The 20,783-nt window shown below is 38.9% G+C and overlaps 1 protein-coding gene across 1 annotated transcript in view; it reads left to right on the plus strand.

Moving 5' to 3' along the window:
• brinp3a.2 (bone morphogenetic protein/retinoic acid inducible neural-specific 3a, tandem duplicate 2) overlaps positions 1-20,783 on the plus strand; it is a 47,302-nt gene that overhangs the window by 19,379 nt on the left and 7,140 nt on the right. The window contains exons 3-7 of the mRNA XM_071486339.1: positions 10,570-10,760; positions 12,776-12,966; positions 17,611-17,716; positions 17,953-18,189; positions 20,394-20,616. Of these exons, the coding sequence (XP_071342440.1) occupies positions 10,570-10,760; positions 12,776-12,966; positions 17,611-17,716; positions 17,953-18,189; positions 20,394-20,616 (948 nt within the window). The remainder of the gene's footprint in view (positions 1-10,569; positions 10,761-12,775; positions 12,967-17,610; positions 17,717-17,952; positions 18,190-20,393; positions 20,617-20,783) is intronic.

A 20,783-nucleotide genomic window follows, 5' to 3' on the forward strand; every position in this document is an offset into this window, starting at 1 on the left:
AGGATGAAAATACAACTGAGCAGCTCAGCCTTTTCAGCCTGATTCTTTTGAATAATGGCAGTAACAGATTTGGAGCTCAGTACTGGACTTTAAGGTTGATATGTAATACCATTTATAACAAGAAAATATGACAAACCTGGCAAACTGTACAGGGCCTAAATAAGATACAGGGTTTTCTGATTATTTTTTTTTTAAAAGCATAATGTCAGGTAATAAATACACAAGACTAAATATCTGGTCAAGCATTCAATACCAATGGAATTGTTGATGGTTTCTCATTCTTAATGCTGCAGAAACTTCTAGTATTGATTTGTCTGCTCACACAGCGAAAATATTGAGCTTCGATAATAAGCTCTGAAGTGATAAAACATTCAGCATATGTGTTTCACCAGGAAAAAAAAAACAAAAAAACAAAACAAATAAAATAACTGATGGATTAAAGAAAAGTTAGAAGAAATAAGTTAAGATTTGTGTTGCATAAACATGTTTCCTGTCCCACATATTATTTCATTACCTCTGATTTGTTTCGTGACCCTTTTTAAGGTGTTTTTCTGGAACTACTGTTCTGTTGAGTTGTAGCTCCAGTCAACCTGCACGACCTTTACACTTGTATGAATTTGAAGGATTTTTTTTTTGTTTGCTTTTGTTAACCTAAAATTAGCATACTGTTGGTTAGAAATGAATATCAAGGACTTATCTAACATGAACCTAAATCTACCACATCCAGATTTAACAAGGAGAGTTCAGTTGAATCCAATATTCTTGTGTATTTACCTAAATGATTGTCAATTTATGTCTGAATTTCTAGATAGAAAATGACAACTGAATCATTAGCAAACATATCTAATAGTATATGTTTATGCTAAACTGACTTTTATAAGATAGCTCCATTATTGTCACAAATAAGTGTTTGCATCCCATCACTATACTGGAATGATTTAAAAATCAAATTATGAGATATAAAAAATGCTGCTAATACTTAAAAAATCTGAAGCAAATATTCATAAAAATAGAACTGTTAGTTATGATCATTTTAAGCATTTTCTTAAACAGAAATGCACAGAAATTAAAGTGGATGTGATAAAATAAGCAAAGTGATAAAATTTAAAGCAAGGTCATGAAAAATCTAAAGAATGTAAAGTAATAGGCTTTAAATTAATTGAAACTGACCAAAGCTGCTGTTCTGTGGTCAGCTATGAATAATCACATTTCAAGTCAATGTGGTATTACAATTATTTGGGAGGAATATAATTTTCAGGTCAGTTATCAAATAATTCACAAAGTTGCTTAAAATTAAAATGAGATTTAAAGGTGCAACACATAAGTTTTTGCTACATCGCCAAAATTATCAGGTGTTTCCAGTCAAGAAGAAAAGTTTAGCATCAGACTTCACTGGGCTGTCTCCAGTGGTGGAAAGCAATGCCAATTTTAACTAATTTTTCTTCTATTATTATCACTGCTCTTGTTCAACTGGAATTACATGCTTACTAGCTACCTGTGGCCCATCCCCAATCGTAACACTACTTTGTGATATTGAGTCACTGCAGTGTCCAGTCTGCTCTCAATTCAGCATGAGATGATGAATCTCTTGTGTTGAAAGTGTCACGATGGCTGAAGCTCTTGGCAAGTAGCCGTTATCACCGCCACCTGCTCCTGGCAAGAAACCATGTTCCTCAGCATAGAAAAATTACATATAGCACTTTTAAAGTGCAAAAACAAGATTAGAAGTACGGAATCAAACCTGAATAGCAATGTTCCTGAAGCTGGTGTGAAGATAGTAATCGCTGGTTACCATTTTAAAATACTTCAGAAAAGAATCCTGGGTGTTCATAAAGTTGTAAAGTACAGTACAGATAGTGTCAGTTAGCGCCACTGTGCATCAGCAAAACGTGAACTAAAACAACAGGACTGTAATAATTATGTATAATTAATTTGTTCTACAAACTGGAGCATGAAGGAAATGCCCACCCTTTGAGTTTAACTTGATCAAAAGAAAACAGCCTAATGTTTCATATAGGAGCTACTTCAAATACAATGAACAACAGCAGATTTCTTTAAACCACAGGGGAGTCTGCAGGTGTTCTGAAGACAGTGAGGGTGAGTGTTTTAGAGCAGACTCCCTCAGTACTGCTTCTCAACCTCCCCTGCTAGATTCTTACTGATGCTCTTTGTCTCATCTCCTCTTCTGAAAATCCCTCAGAGGTTTCAGCAGCTCCATGTTGCTCCTCGTGGTAAATGGGCTGGTTGAAATAACAGTAATGAAAAGTAGTTTTTCAATTTTAAATGCTTTTCCAGAGTTGTAACTCCAAATATCAAAAACAAAAAAAAAGTGTTGGTCTCTTTGCACTTCCTGACTTTCATAAGAGACACCATTAGACATTCTACCCATAAGCCTGCTTCATTAATTGCTCAATTTTACTTTAGTTCTCTTTTTTATTCAATTTGTTAACGCTGCAGGCAACTCCCCAGTTGAGCTGTCTTGCTAAAGTTTGATTCAATAAAGATCATAAAAGTGTAAAAAGAGGTGATGATTCCAGTGTAAATGGAGGAAAGCCTCATTACGGTTTCCCTTCCTATCCTCACTTCAGCCATACTAGCAGCGTGGATGGATGGCAACATTAGTCTGTCAGTGGCCACTTTGGTCTAAACAACCAATGAATGTATTGTCATGAAATTCTTTACTGACATCCATGGACCTCCAGAGAATAAATCCTACTGACTTTGCATATAGTAACACCTGCTAACATCTGGTTGTCTCAGCAGTTTCTGTGCTGAATACAACAAGTTGTGTTTCTGATAATGTGAGGAGCTTTACATCGTTAAGTGCCTTTGACCACTGAGTAGACCCAACAGTAGTGCGGACAAATACATCTTGAGTTTGTGTTTGTTGTAAAAGATAATTTTTGACAGTCCCATTTTGGGTTGAGAGGCACATCACTTGTTCAGAATGAAGGGCAGAGGTGATTGAAAGTGACAATATTATTTTCTGGTCTGGTCTTCCTCATGTGCAGTCCAGATTTCTGCTAAATCCTAATAAATGCTCAATGACAGGAGAAGATGAATTACCAGAATTGCTTCTTCGAGTTTGCAGTGTTTGAGCTACCTCAGCAATGATGGAGTAATGAATTCACACCACGTTACCCCGCTACTCAATTTCCTGCCTTTCTTACTGATTGAATTTGAAAGAATTTTTAACAAGTCCTCTGAAGGAAATGAAGGAGGGTTTGTTGTTTCTGTGTATGTGTGTATGAGTGCGTGTCTTTTGGGAATTACGAGAGCATACCCATTGCTTCAAATGCAAACACAATGTGGGCCTTCCGCCCTAGCCACCTGTCCACAGCGAGCATTGCCAAGGGAAAGCTGCCATATTCACCAGGGTGAAGGCAGTGGTGTTGACATGTATTTGGCCGTCTTCTGAACATATTGCCTTTGGATAATGCATGTGATTATTTTTTATGGGATGAGATTTCATTAGAAATATTATTATAAAAAATTAAACTATGGTAAATTCACTATGCTCATGAAATCTTATTAAAATGCTTAAATATTAGGCCAGCAAATAAATGTGGATACAAGAAATATTAAAAGCACAATAGCAAAATTAACATTAATTTCCTTAAGTAAAGTATGCAACCATTACACCCTTCTAAAAGTATTCCAACCAAAACATTATTTCAATTCAATTCAAAATACGATTCAAAATTTAAAGTCCTTTTTTCTGCAGAAAGAAAGTTGTGGTTTACTGTTGTAGCTGTTTGAGGTGTAGCTTTTTTAACTAATTTATATTCAGTCAGGTGTGATGGAGTGGTTCCCAACATAGGGGTTTGGACAACCTCCAAAGGGCCACAAGATAAATCTGGGGGGTTGTGAGATGATTAATGGAGTAGGAAGAAAAAAAAAGGCAAAACAAAGATTGTGGTCCTTTCACTAGCCTTTGCTTTTTTGGCATATATTAGATAATGTTACGTCTTTGGTCATTAACAGTTAAAGGTAACCATCTGAGAAGGGGTAAACATTCTTTGAAACTCATTTTGACAAGTGATCTTTACCCACCAGGGGTCACAAGCCAAAAAAGTGGAGTTGTGAATTGTAACAACACATTGTATTTTATAAGCTCATAATGTTGTTTTAATCCAGTAACAATGGCTGTCAAATAAATATAGTGGAGTAAAAAGTAGTAAAAAGTACAATGAATGCCCTCTAATCTGGAGTAGAAATAAAAAGTAAAGAAGTGTCTTTAAATTGTATTTAAGTGCAGCAACTGCCTGTTTTTCCACCAGTGCAGATGCATAAATGATGAACTGGCTAAGAAAGCTTCTTTGAATTCAGAGAAAATCTCTAACAACAACTCTAACAACATGGCTGTGATAGCATCCACAGAGTTGAACTGATGAAACTGATGTACCTTGGCGAAAAGGTGCAATGAAACAGATAATAATAATGACTTAGCTGGTTGTCGGGAGGATTCAGCCCCTCAAATCAACTCCATGGTGAAACCCATTTCATTTCCTCCTCTCCCAGCAGGATGAACCATTTGGCCTATCGGGGGTTTAAGATAAGACGGGGCTAGCTTATCGCAGTCAACGATAACTGAAAAAAACCAACGACAGTGGGGATTTGCGAATGCTCTTTCTATACCTGTTCTCCGCACCGTCTCCCTCCCTCCTGTTCTTGTGTATTCCTCTTTTTCCACAGGATGTGCGAAATGCTTTCACACTGCAAAGTGGAACTCAAGAGACACAGTGTCCCATTTGAAGAGGTCATTTATTTGTAAGGCATGAAAAGAGGTGAAGATTAATAGCTACACTAGATGTATCTGAGCAAGAGATTAGTCAAAGGCTTTGTCTGAATACTACAGTGTCAGCAAAAAGGTCAGCGAGTACCACATATCCATTTAACATCATTATGTTTACTTCCCACACTCTGCCTACAGTTTCTGCTTTGTATTGTTTGAATATGTGTCTCATTTCATGATTGTGTGACTGAAAATGAAATCTATGTGCATGGCAAATCTTTGCCATCAGCTTGTTCTAACGTTTGTGTGCAGCAGTTGGAATTCATGGCAATTTACACTTTGTATCATTCAAACATCTGGGTGTTCAAGCTTTCCTCATTACTCCTGGTTTAATGTGATATATACCCTTTCAAAAGGCCAAACTCCCCCCATCCATCATCAGCGGCCAAGGTTGTTCAACCCCATTCTGATTACAGCAGTCAAGCTTTTAGTTTGGAGAGAGTGCAACAGTGCAACATTTGACTGGCTGGACAAGGCAGTTCGCATAAATTCACTGCATGTTATTTCCTGCCACATGAAAAAGTCTGAAAAAAATTATCTGCCTGTCAAGACAATCATATTAATTTCTACATGGCTTCTTAACGATTTTGATGTTCAAATATGAAGGGTTTTTTATTGCTTTCTGAAAAGCAGAAAGCATGTAGCTCCTCAAAAAAGAGGCAGGCAGCTCTTTGAGGAACATTTTTCCTGATACTTTCTTCTCATGTAAGCATGATTATGTGAGCAAATTGGGGGTAATGCCAGGCGGATAGCAAAAATTGGCACTGCACTCCTGTAGCCTCCCCGAGAAATTTCAAAGTAATCACAACCGATCTGTTATAATTACAGCTGTGATACTTGTCTGTGACTTCATAACTGTCTCTTTATAAATTCATTGCCATGCAGATTTGTGTTGAGGAAGGGGAATGCTTGCAAAAGTAAATATAGTCTCGCCTCTGGCCTAATATCACAGTTGTACTCTTTTTTTAAAAAATAGTTCTGGTCTTCAAACAGTAACTTATTCTTAAGCGATTAGTTCCAGTTAAAATATGTTATTTCTCTGTACGTGCCTTGCTTCATGTCCAGCTGATTTTCTTTTTAACACCGGCCCAAACATAATTAAAATTTAAGCTTTCTTGCTTTATCTCACTGTTGATGAAAAAGTAAATGGGCAGAGTTGCTTCACTGACTATGTTCATAAATTATATGAGGCAACACCCCATTTGCTAACAAAAGATTTTGTGGAGAGCAGTGCCATTTCTTACTTTGTTGACACACAGTAGAAACAAACCACTTTTTGGGAGTCAAATAAACTGAAAACCTTAAAGCAAATCATGCCATGGGTTTATATGTCCTTTATGGCTCCGTATATGAAATGTCAAAGTGTTACTGTGTGCCTTTTACATTTTACACAACAAATAAACAGAACTCATTATAAACTTTGTAGGAAATATAATGTTTATAGTAACATCAATGAAGGCAGGTTTAATGGATGAAAATAATTAAATTCTATATCCTTGCCTTATAAAGATAAAGGATGAGGTACAAATACCAAAGGGTATGGAAGTAAAGGTTGTATTACTTTCACTAAGGTAATGAAAATGTGAATTTTTAGCATTGGAATTCATGTGGAGTCTCTTTTAATTTATCCTCTTTTCATTTCTTTGAGGTTATGGCCTTTTCATTAAGTGTCTGTTGGCCACAGTGAATTCTGAAAAGAAGACAGGAATAGAGTCAGTAAAGTTTAAAATGTTAATATTATACAACTGACTGTGTAGAACTTATTTCCTTCTTACAGCGTTCCAGATCTTAAGTATGTCCTTTGCCCTTTAAATAGTTGCACTAAATAATCAACAGTCAAAGATATATTTGAACAAAAATTAATTTCCTGCCACTTTCTGAGTCGTGTAGTAGAGGCTCAGCAAGGTAGACCAGATGCTCCACTCCCCAACAACATTTTCCAGCTCCTCCTTGGGGATGCAGTGATGTTCCCAGGTCAGATGAGATATACAGTATAATCTCTCCAGCATGTTATGGGTCTTCCCTGGGGTCTCCTACCAGTTAGTACCCTTATCAGATGCCTGACTTACCTTGACTGGGTTCTTTTGACATGAAGGAGCACCAACTCGCAGGGCTCTCTCTGGATGTCCAAGCCCACCTACTCCACAGAAAATCATTTTGGCCATCTGCAGTCTCATTCTTTCAGTCACTACCAAAGCTCATGACCAGAGGTGAGGGTAGGAACATAGACCAACTGGTAAATCAAAAGCTTTGCCCTATGGCTCAGATCCCTCTTTACCATGATGGTCTGGTACAGTGCTGACATTACTGCAGATGCAGCACCAATCTGTCTGTCAATCTCAGGCTCCAACTACCCTCACTTGTGAACCCAACCTGTTGGGAGTAATTCACAATCTTTTGGCAGGTCATGCCCTCGGAGGTGCTAGCTCTCAGCAAACCATCCCAGCTCTACTGCCATCTGATCCAACTCACCACCAGATGGTGATTACTTGACAGCTCTGCTCCTCTATTCAACAATGTTTCCAAGACATATTGCTGTAAAGCTGATGTTATGACCACAAAGTTGATCACCAATCTTTGGTCTAAGGTCCTCTGTTACACTTATGAATCACCTAAGCTCAAACATCGTGTTTGTTGTGGCTGATTCATGACTAGCTCATGAGTCCATGGACAAAGCAAAGTTCAGATCATTCCTCCCACTCACCCCCTCCAGGCTTCTCCATGGTTGCCCACATGAGCATTGAACACCCCTAACAGAACCCCCATCTAAAGACTCCAAGAAGGCCAGATTCTTCTTTCAACTTCGGCCCAGTCTGTAGGCACAAACAACAGTCAGAGCCTTAATCTCAGTGACTCGCAGGCACATTGAATTGACCCTTTCGATCTCCACAGAGTCTCAACACAGTGGTACTCAGCTGGGGCTTGTGTGTTAACACATTAATACTTAACTTATCATTATTAATTCATGACTTTAGCAATTACTGCATGGTTGTCATTGTCAGATTTGACTGAGGTGTTTCCCTGGAAACATAAGCAAACAACCTAATAAATAAGATTCAATGTAACCTTGGAGACAAATTTGCTTTTTTTTTTTTTTTTTTTACAAGGACTTTAAGGACGTTTACACCGTGCAAGTTTAATATATAATGTTAATTCTGATTAGCAGGTGGAGTATGACATCACCTTTTTCCAAGAGGTAGGACCAGCAAGAGCCACAGAAAAAACACAAATACAGAAATCTATCTTGAAATAACCTGAACTGTTCTAACTCTGGCAGGTAGGGCATCTGTGTAGAATCAGGCAGTGTTTAATAAAAAAGTAGGTTCAGAAAATAGATGTTTTTTATGGCCTTTAAACTCAAAGTAAAGGTACATACTTGGAATTCCAGGAGCTTTTATGAGCATATTTTCTGTAAAGCAAGCTGTTTTGACCTTGTATTTTTGATCTTTTGCTACCTTAGTCATATGGAGTTTGCCCATTGGTTCTTTTATCCAATTTGTTATGACAGCAGGCAAGCAGTGGTCAGAGTACAACTTGTATCCTCTCCTGCCCGGGGCAAGTGGCAGCAATTTCATCAGAATTAGTTGAATCTTTTATAGAAAGGTTCAGAGCTACACAACCTGGCATTGCAATTTTACTAGGAGTATGCACGCACCACTACTGGCAATCATGTGTGTTCCAGAAGTTGCTGATTTAGTTTTGTCTTTGTTTCTTTGGTGATTAACTTCACACTCATGAGACTTCTCCAAAGCTTTGCAGTGATTAGTATCTTGGATCAAAACTAAAATGATAAAATGAGTTGCTTTCTGCTGTCAACATTCTCATATTGACTGCAGACATACTTTGTATTAAATTTCCAGCTCTCATAAATGCAACATTATATTTACCAGAAAGAAATAAATAGTGGTTGACCATTTTAATGTCTTTTTCCCATATCAAAACTACACATAAGGAGGTAGGTTGTTTCATTTCAGCATTTCAGCATGATATTGTTTATGATGACGAATTATTTATTTGATTAGTCAGATAAAGGATGCCTTGCACATCTCTCCTCTCGAAGCACAGCAGTCAGAGTAAAATTTGCAGTATTTTGCCAAATGTCAGACAGACAAAACAGGAAGAAGGCAAATTTTAATTCATAGTGTGCTCTTCTGTTAAGCTGAATGTGGAACTGCAGAAAGAGTGTGCAAAAAGTATCTGTATTGGATACTTCACACGGAAATCTTCCACCAAACACCTTGAATTTTTTTGGGAGAAGAATAACTTTATAGTCAAAGCACTGCCAAGTGCAATATCAGCTCAAAGAGCTGCGCCTTGGGCAAATGTTCTACAAACATACTGGGAAGAATGCATGCAGGATGCCAGCTTGGTATTTATTGATTGAACATCTGTATTCTTTAGTTCCTCAGGTTTTACTGCAGTTCAGCTTACCATGCTGCCTTTGACATCTATTTGTTCCTCTTATAATATATGTGTTAGGTTTTTACATGAAAGTATAAAGTCACAGTATCTTAAAAGCTGTAAGAGGGAGATAGGGAGGAAGAAAAGTCTTCCTCTTTTACAGTATTCAAAGCTTTATTAGAGCTCTTCATTTCTGCTCCCTACCTGCTGCCTAACATTGTCTTATCATCTTAAAGCTGTCAGATGCAATCACTTATGAACTTGTCCAGACATATTGTAATGAATAAAGCACTAAGGATTCATATAAATACAGCTTGTAAGCTGCACTCGCGGTCGAGGTTAGCTCATATCAGCTGTCATAGGGAAACAGAAGAACATGAAGAGGCAACAAAGGCTGACAGAGTCTTTTGTTCGCCCTGCCTTCACCGTTTTTATAACATTTTTGCCACCACTTTGTTTTGTCTCTCATTTTGAAACACATTCTCCATTTGAGCAATGGGGTTATTTCTTGCACCACCTTGTACTTTATTCATTTCGATGTATATGTCTGTCATGATGGGGCTATTAAGGAAAACATCTGTCAGCTGTGTAGTAGGAACACATACCCATCCCAGGTGACAATCATGGTTTCAAATGATACCGAGTTTTTGTCTGGATGGGTTTTTTTCTGTATTCTCACTGGCTTTCTCTCCTATTCTCACTGTTTATTTCTTCGTCAATTCACTTTCACTTCCATTCAGGCTGTGTCGGCATGGTCGAGGGATTTCTTATGTTGCAGAAGCACAGAGTGACAAGAATTAAATTTGCTGTCTGTCTCTCTCTCTCTCTCAGTCTTTACCTCTGTCTCTGTCTCTCTCTTCTAGTCATTTATTCCACTTAGTGAGCTTTAGGGAAATGATGTGCCAGTATGGTGTGTGATGTGCAGAGAAGGTGATTTTGCTGCTGCAGCCTCATATCCTCCACCATAGGGCTGCTGCAGTGATTACTTTCATTATGAATTAATATGTTGATAGTTTTTTGACTATTTCATTAATCTATTTGTTTCGCTTGTTTCTTTTTTTTTATTTTTTTTTATTTGGATATTCTGGAAAAAAAAAAAAACGACCATCAAAATTTGCCATAGCACAAGATGTTGTTTTTAACCAACAGTCCAAATCCAAAGATGTTTCATTTGAAATACAAATCTGCAATAAATACATCTGTAAACATTTCTGTGAATACACAATCATAACCAGCAAATGTTTGGCACTTCTGCCACATTAATGAGTTAAAAGAGATCATTAAAATTTTCTGTTGATTGGCTACTGCACTATTAGTATAATGCATTTTTACTAATCACCACTTCTGTTGTTGTTGTTGTTTTTTATGTGCAGGGAGTTCGGGAGATGGAAGGTGAACAACTTGGCTGTAGAAAGGAGAGATTTCTTGGAGTCTCCGTTACCTCTGACACCTGAGTTCATAAGGAACATCCGACTCCTGGGCCGCAGGCCAACCACCCAGATGATCACTGACAACCTGATCAGGAAGTATGGGACTCACTTCCTGTTGTCAGCTACACTGGGAGGTAAAAAAAAAAGGAATCAAAAATTGTGTTATTGTATAAAGGTTGATTACATTGTTTAGATAGTTTTGTGGTGGCATAAATAAACACTTATACATGTGCTATTTGCTTGTTTACTAAAACCCACACACCTTAGTTTTTCATTTCAAGCTTTGCATTCAAGCTCAGCATGTATCCAGTTTGCAAATGCATTGGTTTTTGGAACAGTAAATCCTTTATTTCACAGAGATGTAGACAAAAGGAGACTTCATATTTTTTTTACAAAGCAACCATAATTTTTTGCCAGGTGAAACGGTATCTGTTGCTTGTAGATTTTCTCAACTGTAGTCAGTCAGATAATTAGGATGAATTCTATAACTTTAATGGTAACCTATGCATTTAAATATTTCAACTAACTTGACTGAAAAGAAGCCTGCAAAAAGGTATACATAGATGATATAGCATTGATGCAAGAATAAAATGAAGCTTATTAAGTCAAAATTCTTAGCTGCACATGATCCATGCAGATTACACCGAAATTAAGGAGCAGTATTGTTCTTGTATCCCACGGTAGAGCTAGTTTTCACAAGTATTATAGCACAGTGAGAGGAAAATATGCTTTAAGAAATTGCATCTCTCCCCAATGATATAGGCTTTACATTGATAAAAGCTTTTAGAATATACTCTCCCAGGCGTCATGTGGAAAACAGATGGACATGGCACAATAACTTGGTCATAGTAAGTAAATAAATAACAATCACAGCAGAATATTATGCCACTGGTAGAACAGAAATCACTCCAAAGAGATGTATAAATACACGTAAAAGCCTGTGCACTGTAAACCTGTCACTCTAGCTCCCAATCACACTCACCTGGTTTTTGGTTTTCTGCAGTGTGATGAATGGACAAGCATTAATGGTCCTCTGAGTGAAGAAAAAAAAAAAGAAGAAAAACTAATTTAAGATGCCGGAGAGGCCCGGTTGGGTTTTGCAAAGCAGATTTGCTTTTACAGGGCAACACTTGTCAACTACTTTAGACCTCTCTCCTAGGCTAGAGGTCTGAATGCTGTTGTGAATGGCTGCATATAATGCAACCCTACCAGCTGCCTGAGTTGATGCAGCCCCGCACTCTGGCTCCCTGCCAGTACTTAGTGGTATGAAGAGAGGAGAATGAGGAGTTTGCCTTGGATTGTTGCCAGAGATATGCCTCTGTGGTTCTGAATGGATTGCCTCTGTGTTCAGAAACATATGGACTTAATGAAATTAATAAATAGATTGTGATATTAAGAGGGTGCCCTTCAGCAACTGAGGAAGAAAGGCGGTAGGCAGAAAAAAAAATGGCCCTGAAGCATTAACACTGCATTATGTTGAGAAATATGAGGTGTAGTGTCTTGGAGACTCTGAAGGCACAGAGAATGTGCTGCTGCTGCACCATGGCCCCTAGGCTTATGAGGTGCTGATTGCTATGATCAGTGGCTACTGATACAGGGTGATGTGGCTTATCCTAATTGAGGTCAACTATCTTTGTGCTTCGGAGGCTCTGGTTTCGCTGTGCTCTTTCCACCTGGAGTTCAGTGAATGTGTCTTCTGCAGCAGAACAGGTGGCAGGCTGTAAAATTATGGCAACATGATAAATTGTAGATTAATTGGAGTAAATTCAAAACAAAAAAAGGGGCACCATTAGCAATGTGACTCTGTGAAAAGAGTGCCAAATGCTTCATTAACAGCAAATCCAAGTGGAAAGCTCTGACACGAATTGGCACACCTTTTGATTGACAAGTGATTTGTTGAGAGTGCAGCGCATAGACACCTCAGCGATGAGTGCTTAGCACCAAAGATGGAGACAAACACCAAAAAAAATCACTTAAAACACTTAAGATATTAACGCTTTGATTTTATGTCAGAGAAGCGCAGCTCGGCTCAGCCTTCGAGAGGCTGAGAGGGAGATTATACTTGGAAGCCCTTAACGACGGCAGATGATGCGACTGCACTTTGGCTTTTTTTTTTTCAAAATTAATTAAATGTTATGTCTCCGTGCAGGAGAAGAGGCCTTAACGATATTTGTGGACAAGAGGAAACTGAGTAAGAAAGCAGAGGTGAGCGATTACTCGGGCAACTCCTCCACTGTGACTCTGGAAGCTCTGCACCAGCTGGCCGCTTCCTACTTCATCGACAGGGAGAGCACCCTGCGCAAGCTGCACCACATCCAGATCGCCTCCACTGCCATCAAGGTACCACCTTTGCATCTCCATTGCACAGTGCTTGGGGCACATTCACAACTTAATGCACTGACTTTTTAAAGATTCTGTTTACCCTCATCTTCCACAAGTCATCCATCAAGTCAAACTCATTACATCATGACAATAAAGTAAAAAGAAAACTTCAAACTCCTTAAAGCTAAAGGCTGGTAGTCATGGCAGATAAGTGTCTTTTACTCTTGTTTCCCTGTGTTGCTATTCTTCCTTTGAAAATGATTTTGTTTCGCTATTGCAAAGCCAATTGCATCATTTATTTATATGAGAGGCAGGTAAATCTACAGTAACCACAAGAGACAAATTGACAATTCACTTTGAAAATAGTGGGCTGTTCATGATTTTGATTTTGACAGGCATTAAATAAGCAAAGCAGCTAAGCCAGACAAAGTCTAGACGCAATAGAGCAAATGATAGAGTATTTGTCCAAATCGAACTGGTATCTCATGACAAATATTAACAAATCATCTTCACCATAAGTGCAAACCTCTCAGAACAACAGTACAGAGGGTGAGTGTACTGTTCCAGCAGGCCTGGAAATACAAACATCAGACCTTCTGCTCCTGTTTCTTTGTATCTCGCTGGCTTTGATTGTAAACTGTGATTGCAGCACACAGTAACGGTACATGATTTTTGGGTTTTCTGGGATTTGCGTCTCACTGCCATCTGGAAATGCTGGTATGGGATTCTGCCCAGAGAAGCCTCTATGAAAGCGTCTATGAAAGCCTTCTTTGAATGGAAGAAAACCATAATAACCGTATAGCTGGAAGCGATATGATGTGATATTCTGTTCTTTACCATCAGTATGACAAACAAAATACATGATGCCTTTTGAACTGTCACCACTTCTTTATAGTAGGAGATTCATCTGTAACCAAAACAATACATACAATACTTGAGACATTCACCCATTCACTCACACATTCATACATCACATCCATACACTGATGGAACAGCCAACAGGGGCAATCTGGGAGACTGTCTTCCTGTAAAAAAAACAAGCATATAGGTTGTTTTTGCAGCAGATTATTATTTTTTGTTGTTTCTGAGTAGTAATTATGACAGGATCAAAGGGAAAAGTGCAGTGAGGGAGTGTATAGAGCGACAAAGTCCAGGTCACAAGGTGGTTTTGGTGGATGGATGGGTAAACAAAACACAGGAATATAACACAGGAGAGCGGTGTTCGATTCCCATGTGAAAGCAGCAGTTATATATAGCAGTAGTTTCTGTTATCCGTGACCATTTGACAAGTTCACTATGTTGTTATTATTGTAACCATGACAACAAAGATCATCTGATGTTGAGGAAGTACATTATTTTGACCTGAATCACCATCTTTTCCTAAACCTAACCTAGTAGTTTTTGCACCTTAACCTAACCAAGCCATGACCATTATTACAGTAACCATGGCAATGAAGGTAGGTACACCACCGTCTGTACAGTCATGCCTCCATAGGAGCGCTATTTCAGCAGACATTCCTATTGGTCGTGTGAGAGAGTTGAAAAAATGACCTTTACGGTTATTCAGGTTGAAGGAGTGGTTGCAATTTGGGGTTTAGTATCTTCACCGACCTCCTGATTAGTGGACAATCGGCTCTAACTCCAGAGCCACAGCCACACTACAATATACCGGTACAATATATTGTGTCACTGTGAGAGCTTTATTGCCATTGTCTGACCACAAAAATCCAGTTAGTAATCCAAGCAGGTGCCAAGTCATCAAGAAATAACAAAAATATCAAATGTAACAAAATGCATAATTATATAATGTAACAAGAAGGAAAACTAATGAATCGAGATGTGATATGAATATCCATAAAACACCACAGCTAAGAAATAGAGTCACTGTGAAGGTGTGAAATTATGTAAACTCATTGCACTTGGTTTCTCTCACCTTGATGTGCATTTCACAGATTTCAATTTTAATTTCATCTTCAAAGTTTAAATCTGTCTGTTGCTTCCAGGTGTCATTTGCAGTGAAGAAAACTGCCTTTTTTTTTCTTTTTTTTTTTTTTTGCATGTGTTATTGCCATGGTTAACAATTTCCTTGTTATAACACAATGATAACGGCAATGAAAATAAAGTGGAAGATGATGCTTTTTATCAGCGAGCTTGTGATGAGATATGATCTTCAGCCGCCGTGAGCACATTGAGTCTGGAGGAAGCGCTGTGATGAGCACATATGGCGAGGGGAAGATAAATGAATCTTGTGAAAACACAGCTCGTTCCTGCCTCCGGTTGTCACCTTCAGGTAGCATGGGGTTAATAGGGTGACAGAGGGGAGGATGACCCTGCTTTCGGCCTTTTTCATTCCTCAGGAACACGGCGGTAGTCAGCCTCTGAAGTGTGGCTTTCTCTGCTTCTCTGCCGTGGCAGAACATGAATCAGACTCCCTGTACTTATATCAAAGCTTCATACTCTCACTACATTGTGTTCAGGGAGGGTTTTTCTTTTGTATCTAAGGTGAGCACATCTGAGGTACAGAGGCAGATGCTTTTGTCTGTTTCATTTCTTTGGGAATTAGTTTTTTGTTTTTTTTTAGTAGCTATAGAGAGGGAGGGAAGAAGAGAGAGCGTGCTTTCATGCTCCAAAGGTAGTCATCTGGCGTAACTGACAGGTGCGAAGAGGAGCGATTCACCTCCATCACTGGTAGAAAGTGAGTCAAAGGCGCGATAGATTCCTCCACACTTGTGCATAATTTCCACAGGGCGTTGCCCCCACATGGTAGCAGAACAGAGACAGCCAGACGGTCCTCTGCATGAATTTGAAATCAAACAAGTTGTTGAATGAAGACCACAACCCCCCCACCCCACGCTGGCTCCATGCAATGGGGAAATTGAAGCTTATTTTGGAGGCAAAAGCCTGTTGCAGGGATTGACTGTGGAAATCTGGTCTCTCTTAAAGAAGTCACGGCACATACCAGCTTGTTTGTTCAATGAGTAATGACACCAGTTGTTCGAGAGCAGCGGGGATCATTTTTGTTACCATCTGAGAATTTCCTTGACTGAATCAATGGCAATATCCCCACCTGACTTGGGCCATATTTGCCAGCCTGTCTGCACACACTGATGAACAAGGCGACAGAGACAGCAGGAATTTCTGGTTTCATATTTTCCTCTCATGGACAACCGCTGGATTGTGTTGTGTTCTCATTATGGCAGAGAAATACATTTTTTGTGTTTCCAGACTCAAGACTGAATCGATTGTTGTCTGGACTACTGTAGAGTACATTGACGGCTAACTTGATCATCCATTATGGCACTCAAACCTTTACTTTTACAACATGTTTCTGGCGTTAGAATATTGCAGCCATTAGATTACTCATCTGCTGTATGTGGCAGTGATCAAAATTGCCTGCTCTCTGTGCTCGTCTTGCTCCCGCTGCTGTTTGACAGAGCCAGTTCACTACTTCCAGCACTGTAGCACCAGGACTAAAAGTTCACATCATGAGGAAGAAAAATATACCATCTAAAGACACAAATCGTTTATAGCTCTTCAGCCTTTGCTTCATTCCCTCATCCAGCCGTGTGCTAAGATACAGGTGGCCAATAATGTCCTATTAAGTATTTTTTAATATACCAGAATGTATCTATAGTGAATAGCAGCTGCTTTGCAAAGCGGAAATTGAATGTTCTGCTCATCAGTCAATATTTTGCCATATGGCATATCATATGGCATATCAAATAATTCCTTGTATGGATTCAGTATTCATGTGGTCTCATGCCCAGGGTTGTATCTCATTTCCTCACATTCATATCAGCGTTAAAATCCCTCATGAGGGAAACAAGGGATATAATGTGATATAAATATTATAGCTGTAGAATCGCACTCAAATTATCTTCATTTTCCCTTTCCTCCCATTCACAGAGGATATTTATTCTTCCTCTTTCCACCGGATTAGGCTTTTGATTAAAGAGCCCTGCACTGAGTTTTCACTTCCCCGCAGCACCGGCCTCATATGAGTTCCCCCAAGCCTTTCAGCCCCCTCTGACTGTGTTACTGATCGACTGACCCTCATTGTCTCGCCTCATCCATCTGTCACTTTGCAACCAACTGTCCTCTGACAAGCCTGACCAGGACAAATCGCAGAACAAAATATGGTGCCCCACGACCACAAAGAGAGAAAAATGAGAAACAGTTAGGTGCTCCCTGCCGTGTCACTGCAAGAGAAAGGAAAGCACTGAAATAAGATCTTCTCTTGCAAATGAAGTGTAAAAGAATGCTTTGCTGGAGCTGCTTTGTGGCAAAGGTCAATCGAAACGTCTTCAATCAGTGACTAGACAAAAAAATAGAAACTGTGTGGAGCTCTAGCAGAAAAATGAGTGCCACAAAGCACTCTTGCAGCAATTTAGAAGAATCTAAATAAGCTTACTCTAGTTTTCTTTTGACATTCACAAGTACAATTGATTGTGTAGAAACTACTTAATTAACGCAGAACAGACAAAGCCCTTTATGTTGCACAAGACACTTTTCTTTGTTGGCTTCACTCAAACCAGTTTTGAATCAAGTTTAGGAGTAAAAGTAAATATATTTCTTTGTGTAAAGACATATAATTTAACCACACACTTGTTCTGAAATGGATGCTGTGGAGAACTTACAAATGAGCTTTTTATTTGTCGCCAGGTGACAGAGACCCGCACAGGTCCTCTTGGATGCAGTAACTATGACAACCTTGATTCTGTTAGCTCTGTGCTGGTCCAGAGCCCTGAAAATAAAGTCCAGCTACAAGGTTTGTCTGACTTTTTTACTACTTTTATTGTGATTGTCATGATATTTTTTTAAAGATGAAGTATATGCACATGGGATAAAAAATCAGTGACAGTTTGGCATACAAATATATAGATTTATAGATTTTATTAGATAAGTTATAAGCTCGGGCAATAGTATGTATTGCCATTACACTTTCATTGTCACTCCCCGACTTCACAGTTTGATGATGGCACTAAACCCAGCTCGGTTTTACAGGCTTGCAAGTGATCCTCCCAGACTACTTGAGAGAAAGTTTTGTGCAGGCTGCTCTGAGCTACATTGCCTGCAATGGAGAGGGCGAATTTGTCTGCAAGGACAACGACTGCTGGTGCAACTGTGACCCCAAATTCCCAGAGTGCAACTGCCCCTATATGGACATTCAAGCCATGGAGGAGAGCCTGGAGAGGATCACAGAGACATGGGGGATGCTCTATAAAGAATTTGAGGAATCAGGTATGGAAGCCCTCTGGAAATGAATGGATTTTTGCTTTTTTTCACATTGCATGCATGCATCATCCTTGCTGCAGGAAAATCAAACTTTTAGGGTATAAATCATTCATATGAAAGGGAGTGAGGATGAATTCAAGTGTTTTATCTCCACTGTTAAATCTGAGTGAGGATCCTATATGTATGTTCCTCCCTACTCTATGATTTATAGGTCAACTATAATAGCTGGTTGTCAATCCCGGGTCCTGGCTCACTGTCTGCATATAGAAAATTAACAACGCGACAGAACTGGATTAAAAAAAATAAACAGCTTTCGGCTCAGGTAGTTTACAATATGTATGGAGCAGATTAATCAGCTATAAAAACCCATTTATTGCCAGTCTGGGTTTTCATATCACCAGGGAGACAGAGTTTGAATGGAAGCTCTTAGCATAATGTTTGGTTATTATTGCTGTGCTCGGTCACCCTGCCTTGGTGGTTATTACTCAGGTGAAATCAAAATGGATGTTTTTTTTTTTTTTCCACTCTTCAGATTTGGCTGAAATATCCCTAAGTGCAATTACTTTCAAAGTTTATGTTTTAATAGCTGGGTGTAAAATGAGGGCAAGAGTGTGCCCGGAATGCAGATACCTGCAAGAGTCATAAATGTGCCCTTCAGTGTGGAATATCACAGATTTCAAGCTCGCTGCCTTATCAGCAGAAGAACAACTGACACTAAAGAGATCAAGAGATAGCTATTCCTGCCTTGTAGCTATGACATTTTTATCCTTAAACCAAATGGTGACACAAAAGGAAATAACAGAATCGGAAATGCGTTTCCCTTTAAAAGGTCCCATATTGTGCAAAATGAGATTTCCATGTCTTTTTAGATTATAAAGCAGGCCTAGGTTCTATATTGATACTGTGAAAGTATCAAAGTGCTCAGTCCACAGAGAAAGTAAAACTAAATCTGTGTTAATTAAGAGTGTCATGTCCGTTCATCCTTAAAGAGATAATCACAACATTGATACTTATTAGTAGTAGTAGTAGTAGTACAAATACAGTAGCTGCAGTAGTAACACTGTATCAGTGATGTTATATTTAGCAATTAAACATATATACATCAAATATTAAAAATAAATAATTATGATACCTTTGCATTGTTTACTCTAGTTCTGTTAGTATTTGTCTAATTTCAGACGATAGTTCCCATAAGCCAATTTGCTTCCTGCAACATGGTGGTCTCTCTGTCATACCTTACCCTCTTAAGTGACACTCAGGATGCCTTTGGTTTTCTTTTTGCTTTACTGAATATGATCAAAATGTCAGAAGTGACTTTTCAAAGCACCACTTGTCAGATGCTGTGTCCCAATTGAGATACTACAAGGTCCACGTTTCTGGTCCAAATAGATCAGGCTGCCAAGGTCTGTCCAAATTCAAAGGCTCCTTGAAATGTGACTGAGAGATTCAGCCGTCTGTTTCCGATATTTGGCGGGCGCAACTGCTGTGTTCTCTTGGGTTCTATACCATCGGACAGTCCAATGTGCACCTGTCAATTGGTTAATGGAGCACTGAGATGATCCTTGTCAAGGCTCTCGTTTTCAGTTGGTCATCACTGACTTGAACTGGAACCATGAAAATGCCACTGCAGGATATAAACACAGGAGAGAAAAATCAAAGTTGGCACATGGTACACTACCTGCAAATTTTCCATGATGTGTTGAAGTAAAATGACACAACTCATAATGCACTTCAGTACCATTAAACTTGGTTAAGCAAAGTTATTTATTTTTAAGGAGCTTGGAAAATTGGTACAACCTATAAATGACCTAAACTAAAAGAGAAAATAAGGCAAATTGATGCTGTTTAAAACAAAGACCAAATATAACCAAAGTTCTCTTCACACAAAAGTGGATTAGACACTTTAGACGGGGGGTGTAACATTTAGATTTACACTGTTTGTTTTTAAACCCAGTAAATAGGAGTAGCACAATTGTACATCATTACATGTTGATGCAAGGCTATTCAGAAACAACATCAATAAAACATCTGCTTATGAATTCTAGCCCACGATGTATCTAATCAATGTTTCAATCCCAGTTGGATCACTGTTTAAAAAGTGAATTATTAATTATTTTAAGATGCTTATCACCATTGGCAGGTTAGATCTTAGAGCCCATCAACCTACTGGTATAGCATAGGTGTTTTATGTGTCATGTCTGTTGTAACAGATGAATTCAAGGCGTTCTTTGCAAGGCTGCCCCAGAACTATTTCCTCAACGTGTCAACCATCCAACACTTGTGGACACTAGACAGCTTGTTCCAGTGGCGATATGAGCAGCTGGAGAACAGTATGCGGGTCCTCTCCAAACGAGCCCAGAGGGTCATCTTCAAGCTCTTCAGTCTGAGTAAAAGATGTCACCGACAGCCCCAAGTCCGCCTACCAAGAGAACGGTAAGCAAAGGCCCTGAAAACATACGTTTTGATGTGAATCTTATCTATCTTATCTTTTTATTTTTACAATTTGACAGTTTAAAAATGTTTCGTCAAGCATACGTTTGTGTCTTTTTATGTTAAAGCTTTTTCAATGTATGTTTTTGTACATTCCTTCCTTTTGTGTT

Source organism: Trachinotus anak, unplaced genomic scaffold, assembly GCF_046630095.1.
Source record: "Trachinotus anak isolate AG129_WGS33_773 ecotype Australia unplaced genomic scaffold, CSIRO_AGI_Tana_v1 ptg000010l, whole genome shotgun sequence".
NCBI lineage: Eukaryota > Metazoa > Chordata > Actinopteri > Carangiformes > Carangidae > Trachinotus > Trachinotus anak.